Raw genomic sequence first — 18,976 nt, 5'->3', positions numbered from 1 at the left:
GCACAGAGTTGAGGCTCAGAGGGCTCCATACTGTGTGGCTAGACTGCATCGTTGTCCAGGGCAGAGGACTGCAGGTACCACTACTGTTCGAATGTTATCATTGGAAACCTTTCAGGAGAAGAGTCCTGTCATGGATAGTTAATCTGGGAAAGGCTCTATTATGTTGGGGATGTTAGGAAAGATTTTTCTTGTGTTGGTTTCAAAATGGGGGATGGTGAAGAAACTAGAATATAATGCTCTTAAGGAAGGGACATGGTGAACAATTGAGATTTTTTTTTTTATTCGTTGCTCAAAACATTACAATGATCTTGACATATCATACGTTTGATTCAAATGGGGTATGAATTCTTATTTTTCCACGTGTACAGATTGCAGGATCACTTTGGTTATACAGCCACTTTTATATATACTGCCATACTAGTGTCTGTTGTATTCTGCTGTCCTTCCTATCCGCCCCCCTCCTCCAATTGAGATTTTGATTATCTATTTTTCTGTATGGAATATGATATTCTGAAAAAATTTTATTTTCAATTCTAAAAGACTTCTTTAAGAAATTCATTATATGAAGCTCTTTTAAAGCACTATCTATATCAACAGTGAAAGATCAAGTAGGCTGATGAAAAAAATGGGCAAAGGACTTTAATAGACATTTCTCCAAAAAAGATATACAAATGAGCAGTACTCACTTGAAAAGTTGTTGAAGTGATGGGAGGGGAGGGGAGGGGAGGAGAAGGGGGGAAAGGAAGGACAGCAGAATAAAATAGACTTTATTATTGCAGTATGTACATACGTGACGGCATGACCAATGTGATTCTGCAACCTGTACTCTCAGAAAAATGAGAAATTATACCCCATCTTATTCAAATGTATGATATGTCAAGATCATTGTACTGTCATGTGTAACTAATAAAAAAAAATTTAAAAAATAGTCATTTCAGAGTGGTGGTCCCACCTCTGCATTCAAAGAAAGTGTTCATTGGTAAATATTTAGCCAAACATTAAAAAAATATGTCAAGATGAAAAGAAAAAAGAAAAGTTGTTGAATGTTTAACATCTGTAATTATTGGGATGTTCAACTTCTCATATTCATTAGGATGGCTATTGTCAAAAACACAAAAAATAACAAATGTTGGGAAAAATGTGGAGAATTGGAACTCTTTTGCACTGTTGAAAGGTATGTAAAATAGTATAGTCACAGGATTATGGTATGACTCAGCAATACCATTTCTAGGCATATAACCCAAAACAGTGAAAGCAGGGACTCCAGCAGCTATATGTACCCCTACGTCCATAGAAGATTCTTTGCATTAACCAAAAGGCGACAGGAACCCAAGAGTCCATTGGCACATAAATGGATCAACAAAATGTGATATACACATACAACAGGATATCATTCAACCTTAAAGAGGGGGTAATTGTGACCCATGCTGCAACGTGGATGAACCTTGAAAACCATCATAGAAAGTGAAATAGACCAGTCACAAAAGAACACGTATTATATGATTCCATTACATCAAGTTCCTTGAGTAGTCAAACACAGAGAGACAGAAAATACACTTGAGCCAGGAGGTTGAAGAAAGGGGAATGAGGAGTTATTATTTAAGGACCTCACAGTGTCAGCTGGGGAAATGAACAAGTACTGGAGATGAAGGGAGATGGTTGTACAATAACTATGGAACTGGTTTCAATTGTTGAAATGGCTTGGTCAAACAATCAAAAAACTCTCCATGCTGGTTTTCAGTCAGCCTATAATCATAACCTGAATGCCAAACTAGGCACAATACATCCGGGAAACCGTGGTAACAAGGGAATGTATCTTCAATGAGATAAAACTGCCTGAATTAATGAATAATAAACATCATGGAATGATACTGACAGTGATCTTTACTGTTCAGTCAGGTTCTAAGTTAAACCAGTACTGTGTAGTAGCTGTTGAGTCTTGCACTCCCACTTTTTCATTTATTAGAAGAGTAGTAGCAGCACACTTAGTGTAAGGCTTCAGGTATGTGGTACTTCCAAATGCTTTGTGCCATGACCAACTCAAAAAAACCCAAAAACCAAAAAACAAACAACAACAACAACAACAACAAAAAACAAAAAAACAAAACAGAAGAAAAAAAAAAACAGAAGAGCCAGGTGGTTCTAAGAAAAGAAGATGGTACAACGCAACAGCCTGACTGTGCTTCAGAAGTGCAACTTGACCTTTTAATAGCCCTTATTAACAGTTTCCTAAAATTCCCTGACTTTAGAGCCAACAGACTTATTATCTAAATGGCATGCCATATTTCCTGTTTTCATCGAAAGAGACGGATTGAGCTAAGGTGGAGAGTGGGTACGAGTTTATGGAAATATATTTTTAAACCTTGCCAATAAAATGATAGGAAAGTGCTAAGAATGTAGAATGAAAAGAACTTAAGAAGTTGCTACTTCAATCTTGAAAAATTGTTCTGGCAGAGAAAAATGATGAAATCACCTAGAGTGGTGATTATTTTTTGATGTTTAAACTTAGGAGGCAGATAAACAAAACAAAAACTTAAAAAAAATTCATTTACATATCTACCCATGCCTAACTATAAATCTAATTAATGTTCATTATTCCAGTACCAAATTTTTAACATCATGGTGACCTTTTGTCAATAGGAAAAGAACATTTATGTTTTGTACTAATCCTATGCTCATGGATTTACTACAACCATGCATTTTTAAAAAGATACCTAAAAACAGAAACATGCTGCGTGCATGTCTATAATGCCAGCAATTTGGGAGGCTGAGGCAGGAGGTTGGAAAGTTCACAGCCAGGCTCAGCATCCTAGTGAGGACCTAAGCAACTTAGTGAGACCCTTTCTCAAAATGAAAAAATAAAAAAGGCTGGGCATGTAACTCAGTGTTTGAGCACCCCTGTGTTCAAATTCTGGTGCCAAAAAAAGAAAAAAAAGAAATCAATCTTTTGAAAATTGTTGTGAAGTGTTAGCCCATGGTGATCCTTTGTCAGATTCAGACAAAGGACTGGAGCTTAGATTATAGGACTTCTGTTTTATTTCCCTTTGGAGCATTGTTGGAGCCCCCCAAAGAATTAAAGGCATCCTACACTTGGAGGCTAGAGAGTGGTTCACCTAGCTCACTGTGTCTAGAAGCTGCTCCTGCAGACTCTTCCCCCTCCTCCTCCTCTTCCTCCTCCTCCTCCTCCTTCTCCTTCTCCTCCTCTTCCTCTTCCTTCTTCTCCTCCTCTTCCCTTCTCAGTCAATATAAACCACATTTGTTAAGCATCCACATACACAACTATATATTACATACTTTGGCTAGGGACAGAATATCACCCCAAAATAAGAAACAAACAAAAAACGATGCTGGACTGGGGATGTGGCTCAGTGGTAGAGCGCTTGCCTAGCACACAGAAGGCTCTAGGTTCTATTCCCAGGACCACAAAAACAAAAGAGCATAGGTACTTTTTCAATTGCTTATTGTTAAATAATATATGTAACATCTTGTCCAAAAATAACAATAAAATGAGTATAATTGACTCAATTAAATACATATGTTGTATGCTATATTCTGTAATTGAAACATAACACAGTCTTCTAACTTGTCTTTGGGGTATGGCTGGAGGGCGTGGTAAAGCACATCTACATACATATACCCTGGACAGTAATTCCCATGTGCTCTCAAGAGAGGTACAGCAGTGTATGCTACCTGACCCTGTTCTGTGAGCCTTGCCCTTGTACCCTGGTTTAAGGTGTCACAGAACATCCTTGCATCCTCAGCTACCTTGAGGTCTCTTAGGAAATGTAAAGAATCTGATAAGAAAAAGAGGGAACTATACTGGGGCTTTTAATATAAGGGAAAACCCAGCTCATTGGGGGTGCGTAGGAAGGAGGGGGTTGTACAAGATGGTCTTGAGGGAAGGATAGAATGTCTGCTAATTTGGGGAAGGAAGTCAAGGGAGGGAAAATGTGGATCATATTCATGGAGTAGCCAGGGACCTGACACGTCTGGAGTGTAGAGGGACTATTAGAACACCAGCTGGAAAGGTAAGGTTGATTGGCACGAGCATGTTGATCTGAAGTATTTTGAAGTAGCTTTCAGAAAGATGACTATTTTTGACTTTGTCAAAGTGGATTTTCTTAGATTCTTCAGTATTTCAGCCATGATAACAAAGTCAACAAGTAAAGAATCAACAAAATGAGGATGTTTCAAATGTTCCCAAATGTTTCATTTTGGGGGTCAGTGTTACTTGTGTATTTGTTCCGTTCTTGACTTTCAGTTCTCATTGTGATCTGCTTGCTCCTTTACATACTTTTTCCACATGGTTGAGAAAGCCCTGAGGATTGAGTTTTTCTCAGTTTACACTTTCCTACAATATTAAAATATCTGTAACCCCATCACTAAAATCCTTGCCAAAATGGACTTTTCAGGACTTTTTTCTGGAGCTCATGGCTGTTCTTTAGCACTGGTATTTCCCCAGTGGAGTCTCAGCCAGTGATCCAGTCATGTGTGCAGGTCATGCTGTTTAATAGTGGTTACGGGGCAGTTATGAACGCAGTGGTTAGCCTGTGATTAATTGTGAGGTTTTTCTGGCTAACTTGTCAGATGCATTTGGCTACTAAATATGAAAATGCTCAAAATTTTATCTAATTCACTTGTGTTGATATTTGAAACTCAACAATATCTTGTAGCATTACTGATTAATATGTTCTCGATTAATGAAATGTATATGTTTGGATTTTATCCTTTGTTGTGCTTAAATGTATATTTGGAATTCCCCAGAAACTGGTAAAGGCCAGCTTTGATGTTTCATTTGCTTTTCATTAGCTTTACATTTAGATATCCAAAGTGTTATTTTCTTACTTTATCAGCAGTCAGAATAGGCTGGTGAACTCAGGATGGTAAAATTAAATTATCTGTAGGGAGAAAATCTTGTTGTAGATTTTGAGTAAGAAATAATACATACATTGCTTTTTGAATGTCACTGTTCCACTTTCAGTCATATGCAAACCTAATGGTCTGCCTGTCTGTATCATTTTCTCCTGAGATGACAGCTTAATAGTTTTCCTGGTTGGATTGTGTTAAAACCTTTAAAGGCTACATTCACTAAAACATATGTCCAACGTTTGGGCAGCCAAAGTCTGTACAGTCATTTGAATGGAGTACAACTTAGCTCTGTATAACCACAGGTATCTCATTGTTAAAGCTACATTAGCGTACATGTACTGAAATATCACACAGTACCCATAAATGTGTATGGTTTTTATGTTTTTACTTATTAGTTAAAAATAAATTTAGATTTAAAACAGAAAAAAATTACATTAATGTGTCATTAGTTTGGAGTCTTATTTCATAATTAAATTGTTCTGCGATGTGCTGAAATATGGTTTTGTATTATCTTAAAAATATTTTGTAACTAAAAATAAAAATAAACTCAAAGACCAAACCAAAACAAACAACAACAACAGAACAGATTTTGCCAAGAAAGAAATAGCATAAATAATTTTTAAACAATGCCATGGATCGATCATACAGTTAAGTAATTTAATGTAATAGATTTTGTTCTGATTAATTCTCTCGAGTGCCTACCATGCTCAGAGTGTTATATTAGATATCCTGCACAGGTAGCTTGTATTTACCTCTATTAATGAAGACATGAATGTAGAAAACAGACAACAGGGGAAATCCTAGACTGGCCAAGTGAGGTGCAAGCTCTCTTCCGTGTTCCACCAGCAGGGGGTGCCATGCCACGTCTGTTGACAGAGTTGGAGTTGTGTGGTCGGTGTTGGGGTTTTGTTTGCTTCCCTTGTGTTAGGATGCTACGGATGCTCGATGGAAAAGATGACTGCTTGAGATGTTGAAAAAACTCCTAACCTTTCAGAACTGGAAAGTTTTCTTGACAGATCTTCAAAGCCCCTCCAGGGAACAAAGTCTTTTTGTGTTGGAGTAGAAGTCATAGTGACCAGTTACTCACAGTCCTAATCTTTAATTGGTTTAGCTTTCCTGGTGCCATTTGTCACCTCTAACTTATTGGTGCTCCATCTGCTATAGGCCAGAGTCCAGGAGCAGTTCTTAGTGGTAAAAAGTTGGAGAAGCAGATATTGGAAAATCCAGTCTTATGTGATCTTTCCTGGCTTTGATGGGTTCAGCTTCCATATTGAAAAGTTATTTAAACACTTTTAATTTCTTTTTCAAGTGGAGAAATACATGTATCTCAGAAGAAAACCTGAAAACTTAAAAAAAATTATTGTCTTCCAAAGAAAATGAACTTTAAAATATTACAATCTTTATATCTATATTTATTTTTTAAAAGTTAATGGCAATTTCCATTGTAAAACACCATATTAATTTTTACTAAGTACATCAAATTACTAAATTTGGTTAGAAAAATTTCCTGGCAGTTAGGCATTATTTTACCTAGATGTATAAAGATTAAAAATCTGTTAATAGTTGACAAAAATACCTAATCAGAACATCTAATTGAATCACAAAGAGAATTGAGAGAGTAACATTCTTTTCGGTTTTTTAAATGTGTAATGGCCTCAATATTAATAAAGAGTTAATTTCCATAACAGTGCAGAAAAGTAATCTTTAGGAATTTTAGTGAATTAAATTTAAGAATGATAAACATATATCAAGCAGAATTTTTATTACACTGAACAGGCAGAATTAGAGAACTCTTCAGGCAGTTCAAGTTATGCTAATTTGAGAGTATGACTGAAAATAACCAGTGTTACTTCTAAATGTTAGCATTTTGAAAATGTTGACCCAACACTTCTTTATAAAATAAATTTTATTTTATTAAAAATAAAATATTTTATAAAAATAAAAATTATTTTATACATTTTAATACTTTTCAGATAATGGAAATTATTTTTAAAAAGAAAAACAAAACTTAAGTGCTTTCCAGTTTAAAAGAAACAGTAAATAGAAATTGCTGAGCATCGTCCAGGGCACAGAGCAGTCTCTGTGATAGTTGTTGATGATCATAGTCACTTCTGATGCTTCGCTTCTCACACACTGTCCCTTTCACTTGTTTGTGTATGGTGGTGATTTTCAAAAATTCAAAGTGTGACTGCTTTGTGTTTCTTCTTTCCTTCTAGTTCTTGGTGTTTTAGAAATTTCTGGACATGGGGAGCTGTTTATGATCCTGACATGTAGCAGATCACAAAGAGAGCAGAAGGGGAAGACTGGCTCCCTGGGTTTTTAGTGCTGGAGTCTGGGAATTAGGATTTCCTTGTTTCTGAAGCTCATCTTAAAGGATTATTATTTTTTAAAAAAAATCATTCTTTTTCTTGATATGATTATGACTAATGTCACATATATTTGTTACCTTAAATATTAATTCAAAGACTTTCTTTTTAAAAAATTTTATACTTACTGAGAATACTTTTAATAACCTAAAAATACATAAAGTAAAAAGTGAAATGGCTCTTTTGCACTCATCTGCCACTATCATTCCTCAGTAGATACCATTTTGAATAATTTGGAATGAAATGTTGTAGATATTTATACATGTAGGCTCAGTATACATGTCGAAAAGATGTGTTTCTTAGTGTCTCCATTGTTGTGATTTTTTTTACAAAAATGAGATTATGTTGTCCTGTAACTTCTCATTTTACCAGTTGACTTATTAATTAGGGGCATCTCTCCACATCCTCACTCTTTTTCATGACCACGTAATACTCCACTGCTTTGATGTGTCTTGGTCTCCGGTCTCCTTCGCCATTTCCCTGCTGAAGGACACTCAGGTCCCAGATACCATCTATGTACTTATGTCATGTTGCATGAATCCCAAACGCAGGAAGCTGTTGTCCTGGGGCATCTATGCTTAGCTTCACTCTAGAGGCAGTGGGAAGTAGGCCATCTGTTCTGATTGCTTGTTGAGGTTCAGGAGTCTTTCTAAATGTTGTCATTTGATCTTGGATATGCCTGGACTTAGGTAAAAAGGACCAGTTCATTGTGTGGGCTTTTAGGGTAAGAGCTGCTTTTTTATAGAAGTTTCTTATTTCTACCTGCAAGAAATTTAAGATGTAACATTTAGATGGATGTTGGCCACGTCATCCTTTTATGTTGACAGAGGTCTCAGTTTCAGAACTTTAATAAAGTTGATTGTCAAATCTGTTGTTTTAAAATTGATTAATCTTAAAGGCAGAACATCTTTCAGACAATGCTTTGAAGACACGTTTTTTTCTTGATGTGGAGTATTTCTATCCAAGTCAGTATGTTAAGATTTAATTTGTGACTTTTGCAAATGGGATAATTATTCAGTCATAAAAAGCTAAATACTAATACTCCAAGGTTAGTATTTCATTGGACGTGGGGTGATATTCATTAAGGTGTTCATAAAATTTTATGCTCCTCAGTCACTATTTACTTAGTAGACACGGTAACTTATTTTTGTCATGGCTACTGGCCATATCTTGGGGTTTAACATCTGCTGGCTGAAACTGCTGCATATTCTAACTTCTAAACTATAATTGCCTAGAATGAATGAAATCTTTTATTTTAGACACACAGTTTTGCTTGGAAGATTTCATTTCACATTCACAAAATAATAGCAGTGATTTTAAAAAAGGTGATAACAAATTGTCTGAAGTCTAGAGATAAAATCACCACTTCTCTGTGGTAATATGATAATTGTTCAGTGTATTTTAAGCTGTAACTTTCTGTTGGTGTTAATAGTTTCCCTCACAACACAGCTAGCATGCTGCTGGTGATATCATAGCTATACTTTTTGATTTATTATTGTACAGAGTATATCGTGCACAGTGTGAGTAACCACACTGAACAACTAAGAATATAGCCTTATTTTTTGTGGACCTTTTTATGTTACATTGGAACTGTGGACTTTTTTCATGTTAATTGGAACTGTGGCCATTAAGCAGATTTTATTGCACGTTAATGAAGAGAGTCAAACCTTTTTACTTTTGTAGTAATTTCTTATTGCTGTTTTCATGAATATCTTATTAGACTTTTTCCTTTGCTCCAAGTTTTTTATGCTATTTTCGAGTTTTGCTTATCCACATAATATATCCCAACACTCTTGTTATTTATATGCAAATATATGCCACCACATATTCCTTTTATTCTTAAGGTCATGTGAAGAAAAATAATTGATACTAAGATATGAAAACCTGGAATAGTTATTGCACTTATAATACAAAATATCCTATAATAGACATGTATTTTAAAGTGAATACTATATACATTTAAAAATCTCAATTTTTTGTAGTAGGATTATAAGCTATATTGAAAAATTTTTTAACAGTACAAAAATCTGAAGATTATCCAGTCAAAAGGGAGTTGTAACTTTAAATTAGACAAAATTGACTGACTGATTTTTATATTATTTATTGAATTTAAATTTACTCTCGTTACTGAATTAAAACTACCATTATATATTTTAAATATGTATTTGCTTCAACATCAGGTTTTCCTTTTCTCTTTCAGTCTGTGATCAAAACAGGGCGGCTGCTAATCAGTCATGAGGCTCCCTTGACAGGCGGCTTTGCGTCAGAGATCAGCTCTACAGTTCAGGTAGTAACTGGTTGGCACTGATTTTAACATTTGTGCAGTGGTATGTGCTTTATTCCAGAAGGAAAGGAACTACTTATCATAGTATATAGTGTACATTTTTCATTCTTACTATTCTGTACTTTAGTTAATGGTATAATTACATCTTCTAGAAAATAATTTTTAAATTTAAAAATAAAAAGGAGAAATCCTTTATGGGAAGAAGAAACTTTGAAATGAGTTTAATAAAGTAATGTCTATTACATTTGCTGGGTTAACAAGTGAAGAAAAATCTTTTAAATTTCAAACCAATAATTCTCTTTTAATAAAGCTTAAGGTTGTTATGAAATGGATTGATTGTGAAATTGATCTTAGATTTTCTTAGCCTTCACCTTCCAAAAGTGAATACACCAGAAATCAATAATTTAAATTTCAGTAAATAACTATGAAATAATTTATTAGTTTAATAATTAAATTGTTTTGTTATCGGCAATGCTTTAGAAATGGTTTAAAATTTATTCCTTTTTTAAATGTTCCCTTAACATATCAGAAAAATACCCTATATACCTCTTTGAAGGATTTTTACTTAAAACTTTTATTCACATTTGTATTGTAGATATGCATAACATAATTTAAAGGAGTTTTATTTTTCCTGATTTTTTAAACTAAAAACATTATTTTCAATGTGAAGTACATACATTTTAAATTCAGAATTTCTTACAGCTTGTAAATATTTTACTTCTCTTTACTGGTTTTAACATGTTTTAATTTTTAAGATACAAGTAGAGAATTCCTTTAAGAGTGTGTGGATTAATAACTTGATATGAAATTATGGTAGTCAAATAATGGTAAGAATTTATTTTAAAGATTTTAACAATGATTTTTACCAGTAAAGTATTTTTAAGTGCTAATTATACAATTACATTTATTTTTAAATTAGATTAAGCAAATTTAAGCCTAAATGTTTCCAAAGCTAATTCTAAATTATCTACAATTGCATTCAATCAAAAAATTTTACTGTTACTTTTGTAGTACATAGAGTCACTGAAAAAATTAAGAAAAATAAACGTTTGTGTATTGTAGATATGTGTTTTTCTGTTTATCTAATTAATATTATTGAAATGCCACAGGTAACTGGTGTTTATGTATACTTTATTCATTGAGTAGCATTATATATTGAATTTGTAAAAAATGAGAGTTGCAAGAATGAAATCACTATAATACCAAGATGTTATTTCAAGCCAGAGGCAAAACTGGAAAAAGAAACGAGATTTTCTGACTCTTAGTTAAGATGTGGTGTATTGAACCATTTAAAATCATAATGATGGTTGCTAATAGAAGCTTTGACACCCCTGCTTGATTTTGGCCATTGACTGCTTATTGTTATATTTAAAGTTTCATTTACATATAATTGTATAGGGAAAACCAGGAGGACACAGTTAGAATTAGAAATTATAACTTCTCTCGTGAAGTTTGCTTTCTCTAAGTATGCTTTTAAAATTTGATCTCCATAAATTATTGGTAGGCTGCCATAGACTATAATATATTTTTCAGACTGTAAAGGATTTGAATGATGATCTAATCTAGTGTCTCTTGGTTTTGAATAATATGTAGACTCGTGTTTATGGAAAAATGTCTCTCAAGCCCCAAGAATATATCAGTGAATCCCTGTTTGAGAAACAGTGTATTGAGTTTAAACATAGTCAGCTAACACCAAAAATCATAAATAAAATATCAAAATTACATATTGAAACTAGTGACAATATCGGGGGTTGTCAGTGAGATTATCCAGAATATAATCATATTTATACCATACAAAGATGCTATATCACAGCATTTTGTAATCCTCTTAGACCCCCAAGAAATTCTCAGATGTCCACGGTCTGTAGTTGGAAAGATACTGATCTAAACCCACCGTATTCCTTTTACAGATAAATGTTTATCATCCAGAGTGCTTGTGACTTACTCATTTTTATGAAAACAGGGAAGATCTGGAAGTAGTACAGGAATCCTGAGTAAACATTAAGTGTGTGCATATGCATTCTTTATTCAAAGTCCACTGTCCCCAAAGAGGAAGATAGAAATTTTGGATTCATTATAAAGTGCAGTATTTTCCATGGTAAAATTACTCAACCAGCGAACCAGAAAATGAATTAGGCAATACTGTAACATTTGTAGGGAGATCTGCATTTAATATTTTGGGTAATTAGAATTTCGATTTATTAATATGCGGGTGAATTTGAAAATGTACACAGTTGTTTTTGTTTAATTCAGATTTTATTTGTACAAATAGAGAGTGTAGGAAATGAATTTTAATACATCTTAGGGAGCCTGATATGTGTGCCTTTTGTGACTTTTATTTGTTGATAAGGATAATTAAAAAAATAATCATTTGAAAAAATTTTAATTCTTTTTTAAGTAATGTTTCTATATAATTTTGAATGATCTGAATAGTGAAATCTACTTTTCAGTAATTGTTTAATGCACATACTCAATTATATGCAATGTACCATATGCAGCATCCTCTCCATGGCCTTGTTCTGTATTATAACACTTGTATCAAATTACCAGTGCCTAGGATTGTTTAAACTGAAATCACTTAAGTGTGAGGTGCAGTTGCTGTCACCACTTGGAATGATGGATATTTCTGTATTTCTTTTGGTCATGTATAACTGGTAAGATTAGAAAAGATAAAACAGGGCTAATATATTGAAAGCTAACTCTCTGAGATGGCAGGAAAAATGTACACAGAGAATGTGTATTGTTGTCTTGGAAAAGGAGCTTAAAATTATGGATGAGAATGATATATAAATTTGAGTATGGTGGATTAAAATGTTGAGATATTCTTATTATACCAATGAGTCTAAATTTTATGTGAACATGAGTAAAAAAGATTGTTTTTTTGTTTTGTTTTGCTCCACAGGCACAATTTTGTGAAAGAAATCTGATAGTTTTTCAAAAACCCCTGGTTAATCCTGCGAAGTTGCTCTTAAAATGACCTTTTAAAAGAACGATTATTAATGATAGAATTACTTTTAAAAAATACATTAATGTTTGAGAATGCCTGAAAATCCAAAATATTGTTTCATTCGAAATTTAAGTCTCTGCCCACATTTAAAAAATATTGCAGGGAATGCAGTCCTACAGAGAATATCTATTTGAGTTTACAATTGGTATTTTTAGATAAAAAATTTACAAAGTGCTACCTAAAATTAAATATCAAAGGAACATTTTATAGTGTTATTTTGTTATTAGCGTTACTATTATAGATTATTTTTAGCAATACAGATAAAATATGAAAAGAATGAATATAAAATGTAGTCATAATTTATTTACATAACTCTTTAATTTACAGCAGATGGCTCTTCCATCAGACAAGGAGTGAAGTGTCCACATCTAAGTTTCTTCATACCATAGCTTCTTTTTCATATAGTTCTTTCTTTCTTTATTTTTTAAAATATTTTTTAGTTGTAGATGTACACAGTACTTTTATTTATTTATTTTTATGTGGTGCTGAGGATCAAACCCAGTGCCTCACGTGTGCTAGGCAATTGCTCTACCACTGAGCTACCACTCCAGCCCTACTTTTTTATTTTATTATTAAAAAAAATTGTTAACTATCTTAGCATAAGTAAGGTAAACTCACAAAACCAACTAGACTTTATTGATAAGACAGAATTTTAAGTATATTTGTTAAAAGTTTCTCTTAAACTTTGTCCCTCTATGGAAATGAATGCTTACGAAAATAAAAAACAGGGCAATTAATCTAAGACTTATTTCCATTTCTATTGGGCTTAGTCTGGGAGACAGAACAAGCTGAAGTCTGGTATATTTGGCCCCCCTCTGGGAAAGATTTCTTGGTCGGTCATCCAAAGCTTCACTGTCTCTTCCCATCTAATTTTACATTCCCATCTGTTCTCACTTTGGATTGAGGGAACTTTTTCCTTCTTTTCTTTCTTTTAACACATAGAGAAAGTTGAAGTCCTTCTTGAAGGTGTGCCTTGTGCACCCTGATTTGTGGAAAAGTGCAAAGACAACAGTGTGTAGGTAATTCACTGACCTTGTCATTGTGTAGGTTGAGCAAAGTTTTCTTTATTTCAGATAATTACGTAAATTAATTTTATGTGATGCTTGTCTTCCTCAGCTTTATGCAACCACAGTTTTTTTAAAAAATGTCTTTCCTGTACAAAGGAAGCATCAACCTCATTAATTTTAATATTCCCTCAAACTAATTTATATTATATATTCTAGAATGCAGTGTTCAACACAGGCATTATTTATTTAAATGGTAAGACCAAATAATCTGTAGTATTTTAGCAGCTTTAAGTAGCCTAATTTCTTTAAGCATTGAAGAAACCAACCTTTATTATTAATTTTTGATGCATTCCTATAATGATAAAATAAGCTTGACTCTGATAATAATTGTGTGATAATAAAAAATAGCTTATTTATTTTTCTTCTGGATTCAGTTCTTAATAAGAGTGCCAAAGATTTTAGGGATTGTGGTTGGCTTAAAGGTTTGCCTTTTTTTAAACACATGGAAGCAATAAGTCTGCAATAAAGAGTCCAGTTGGAGAGGATGGTAAGTTTCCATACCATTGTTTTATCCTTTCTGTGCGGTCTCTTTTCTGAGAATAAGGATTCAAAAATTGTGCATACCGACATATATTTCTTAAGGTAATCAGATTCTGATAGCTTGAAGGGATTTTTATTGGTCCTACATGAATCATTACATAAAAGGAAAGTTTCATAACTTTCAATGAAAGGAATTTTGCTTTTCTCACTGTTCATGTTAGAAATTTTTATTCAAAGGGAATTTTTTTTTTTCTTATAAACTTATTACTACCAAATGTATAGGCACTGTACTTAAATACATCAATTTGAAGAAGAGGAGAAAAGGTCCTAAACGGTCTGGAGTCTTTACCATTGTGAAAACATTTAAGATCACCGTGTTGATAAATGAAGAGTTTGAAGAGCGAACTGTAATAGCAATATTTTGATGAAAATTTTACTGCAACTGTGTCCTCTTAATTAAAAAAAAAAAAATTAGCAGTGATGAAAACATTTTCCAACAGCCACAGATAAAACATTCAGGAGAAGTATACTTCTGTGCTAAAAGGTGGAGCCAGAGCATCAGGAAAGCAGAGAAACTGTGTTCAGATGCAGGATGGCCTTTTTAAAATGTGGTTTTGCCCTGCAGCTTGTTGAGTATTTTGTGAACAGCTTCTGTGGCCACCGATAGGAACCAGCATAGATCCCTGTAGGCATGTGTTGTGGATGGGGCTACTTCACGACTGTTTGTCATTAAACCTGTGGTCTACTCTTGGTTTTCCTCTCTTTCCTGGTCTCCTTCTTGAGTCTTTTGTCTTTACTTGTTAGTGTAAGAGGGACCAAGTTTCTACCACGAGCCTCTCTGTGTCCCCATTCTTTCCTGGGCAGCCTCAGCCATTTGCTTGGGCCATTCTTTCTTCCTATTTGAAACTTTCCAGGTTAATCTGCTGTTGAGCTTTAGATTGAAAAATTCTAATTTCTTGCTAATTTTGGTGGTGTTAAAAAAAATTTGTATTTTTAAAAAAGATTTATTTGGAAGGATTTAATCAGGAAACAGTGTATTTGTCAAGTTTTGGAACTCAGCTTGCGTCAAAATGATATATTTCTCTGTAGCTCTTTCTGGACCTTTGAAACTATCTCTTTACTGCTCTTGTCTCCATCCTCTTACCTCTCATTACATTTCTATCCATTTTTTTTTAAAAAACACACATAAAAATTATCCTGTTTGAAATCTTCCAGTGGATCTTCTCTGACTACAGCAACAGGACCTTTGTGACAGCGTCCAAGATCCTCATCGACTCAAACCAATGTTTCCAGTGTTATTTCTTACATCCTCTTATGATTCCAATATGCTGATCACACTGGCCAACTGGCCATTTCCTGAATGATAATTCATTCTTATAACCACCCCTTTTGAGTACTTTGGGCACAGCCTTGATATTGGCATCAAACTAAGAAATGGACTTATTATTTTAGACACTTAGAATTTATTAGAAAAAATAAATAATAAACAGTTAATTGTAGTATGGAACATTCTAGGACACAGAATTTAGAGGACTGTAGGATTATAAAGTAATCAATTGACTAACCCAATTGCAACAGCTAAGTTAACTCTAAGGCATTTTTTTTAATTTAAAATTTTATTTCTAATAAATAATATAGACATTTATGGGGTACAGTGTGAATGTTTTGACATATATATAGTAGAATGATGATATCCAGCTAACATATTTATCATCTCACATACTTATCTTTTTTGTAGTGATATTATTTAAAATCCATTTTTAAAAAATAACTACTTTTTTCTCCCTTTCTCTTCTTCTCTTTTTGCGGTACTGAGGATTAAACCCATGTCCTCGTGCATGCTAAGCAAGCATTGTACGCTGAACAAAATCCCTCGACCCCTAAGTTTACTCTTGGAGGATGAATCTGACCCTGAGAGTGAAGAAAGATGGGTGGGTATTTTAAGTAGAGGGAATAATATGAGGCAGGGGGCTCATGAAGTATTTGCTTTTCTGGTGTTCACCCTGGTTTTAGAATAGTTGAAGAATAGCATGCATGGCTGTAGCATGGGGTAAGAATTGAGAAGTAGGTAAGAATTAGATTCTGAAGAATCTTAAATGTAATGTTAAAGAATTTGTTTTATTTGGTGGAAATAGTGATGACTGAGTAGAACCAGCTCACGTGGATATAAATTCCATTTTTTTTCAAAATATACTTTACAGGGCTGGGGTTGTGGCTCAGAAGTAGAGCACTCGCCTACCATGCATGAGGCACTGGGTTCGATCCTCAGAATCACGTACAAATAAAATAAAGATATTGTGTCTACCTATAACTAAAACATAAATAATTAAAAAATATACTTTACAGAGTTCCTGACAAAAAGGAAGTAGTAGGAACTAAAAAAATAATGGTCATCATTATTATCCTTACTTAAAGCAAAGATATATAATTAAAGGGCTTTAGGGAGGACATGTGCAAAGATGGATTTACAAATCTGGAAAACTCTTTGGCAGTTGCATTGAGGATTCATTGGGGAAGGAAGCAATGGAGAGTTATCAAAAAGCTATCTGAGTAATCTAGACTTTATAACCAAGGACATAGGAGTAGGGTTGGCAAGAAAGATGAATTTTAGAGAGTAGAAAAGAGAATCCAAAGGAAAGACTTGTTGACTGATTAGATGGGAATGGGCCAGAAACTGAAGGGGAATGGTGGACGGGCAGATGAGAGTCAAGAATAAGGCACACCTTGGTTTCTTGGTTGAATGCTTTCTCTTTCTTTTTTCTCTTGTATTGGGGACTGAACCCAGGGTACCATGCATGCTAGGCAAGCACTCTCCCCTGAAACACTTCACTAGCCCTTTTATTTTGAGGACGGGTCTTCACTGAGTTGCTGAGGCTCCCGTGACTTGTGATCCTCCTGCCTCCACTTCCCGAGTAGCTGGGATTATAGTAGGCGTGTGCCACAGAACCTCGCTGGATGGTTTCTTAATGGCAGTGTGGTTTCACCGAAATGGTAAATATCACTTAAAAAAAAGGTTTTAAGTCTATCTATGAAACTGTAGAATTTGATATATGGATGAAATACCCATCACTGAAGCTCAGTAGAGCCTCTAAAGTATAAGAACAGATTAAGGACTTATTTATTTATTTATTTATTTATTTTCAAATTCTAATGTATTTTATTTCTTTAACTTATACAGAAAAACATATTTTAAAAGATAATATCATAGCACCCAATTACAAATATAAAAACTCTTTTAACTTTTTTCTGCTCTAGTTTTTAGTCTTTTGATCTACCAATTGGTAAAGCACTGTACCTAATCACCATTAATTTTTCTGCATTAACTGTTCATAGACTAGAAACTTCTTTTTTTTTTTTTTTTTTTACAGTTGTAAAATAAGGCTTGTTTTTATTCCCCCCCTTTTTTATTGGTTGTTCAAAACATTACAAAGCTCTTGACATATCATATTTCATACATTAGATTCAAGTGGGTTATGAACTCCCATTTTTACCCCAAATACAGATTGCAGAATCACATCGGTTACACATCCACATTTTTACATAACGATTAAGGATTTATTATTTCCTGGTGATGAGTGAGTATAGATGTGATTATGCAGAAAGAAGAGAGTTTCTGAAGAAGAAGCCCCCTAGGTATGCTAACATTTAAGAGAAAAAAAAGGAAGAAGAAGAAGAAGAACCATGAAAGAGGATAAGATGGAAGGGACCAGGAGACGCCATTACAAAAGAGAAATGGGAACAATTTTACCATGGAGTACCTAGTCAAAGGTGTTACATGCTTCCAGAGTTTGTCTCCTAAGGACTGATAGTTGTACCTTGAATGTACAACTGGAAGACATTGGTAACTGATGAAAACAGAGGAGTAAGTAAAGGCTTGAAGTCTATAGTAGTCTATAGACTACTCTTTTAACTTGACTTTTAAGGAAAGGAGAGAAATAAAGTATAGTCACTTCCCTTACCTATGGTTTCACTTTCCATAGTTTGTTACCATGGCTAACTACAGCCTGAAAATATTAAGTGGAAAATTCCAGAAGGAAACAATTCATAACATGTATAGTGCAGGCCATTCTGAATAGCATGATGAAATCTGTCCTGGACTGTGAATCAAACCTTTGTCCTATGTACCTACCTACACTGTACATGCCATTTACCCATTTGTTAGTCAGTAGCCCTCTCTGTTATCAGATCAACTGTCCTTAGGCCTCTCTGTTATCAATCAAGCCACCTCTCCTGGTATCATAGTGCTTATATTTAAGTAAGCCTTATTTTTACATAATAATGGACCTGAAGCTTTACTGTAGTGATGTTGGGAATTTTATTAGATATTAGATATTAGAATTCTTTTGTTTATTATTTTTTAAATTTTTTAAAAATTTTTTTATTTATATATGACAGCAGAATGCATTACAATTCTTATTACACATATAGAGGACAATTTTTTCATATCTCTGCTTGTATACAGTATATTCACACCAATTCATGTCTTCGTACCTGTACTTTGGATAATAATGATCATCACATTCCACCATCATTTATAACTCCATGCTTCCTCCCTTCCCCTCCAACCCCTCAGCCCTATCTGTTTTAGTATTATTGTTTTCACTCTCTTATTGCGCAAAACTTGCTTAAGTCATTTATAATTCATCGATTTATTTAGGTACATATGTGTAGGAGAAAACAGTATTGGGAATTGAACCCAGGGCTTCCTGCATGCTAGGCATGTGCTCTACCAATGGACCACACCTCCAGGCCATAGATTATGGTTTGATACTATTTGTGGTTTTAGGCATCTACTGGAGATTTAGAACATATTCTTGCAGATCAGGAGGGTCTGCTGTAGTTGGAAATAGGCTCAATCTATTAATGTAGTTTTCTCAGTGAAGAATGCCAGTCTCAATTTGAA

The 18,976-nt window shown here is 34.0% G+C and overlaps 1 protein-coding gene across 1 annotated transcript in view; it reads left to right on the top strand.

The window, feature by feature from the left end:
* The window catches only part of Bckdhb (branched chain keto acid dehydrogenase E1 subunit beta), a 189,557-nt gene that overhangs the window by 121,907 nt on the left and 48,674 nt on the right, over window positions 1–18,976 (top strand). Inside the window, exon 9 of the mRNA XM_076859981.1 lies at window positions 9,436–9,522. Within this exon, the coding sequence (XP_076716096.1) occupies window positions 9,436–9,522 (87 nt within the window). The remainder of the gene's footprint in view (window positions 1–9,435; window positions 9,523–18,976) is intronic.

This window comes from Callospermophilus lateralis, chromosome 6 (genome assembly GCF_048772815.1).
Source record: "Callospermophilus lateralis isolate mCalLat2 chromosome 6, mCalLat2.hap1, whole genome shotgun sequence".
Classification (NCBI taxonomy): Eukaryota; Metazoa; Chordata; class Mammalia; order Rodentia; family Sciuridae; genus Callospermophilus; species Callospermophilus lateralis.
The sequence above is the reverse complement of the archived record's forward strand: the minus strand, read 5'-3'. Positions and strand labels throughout refer to the sequence as shown.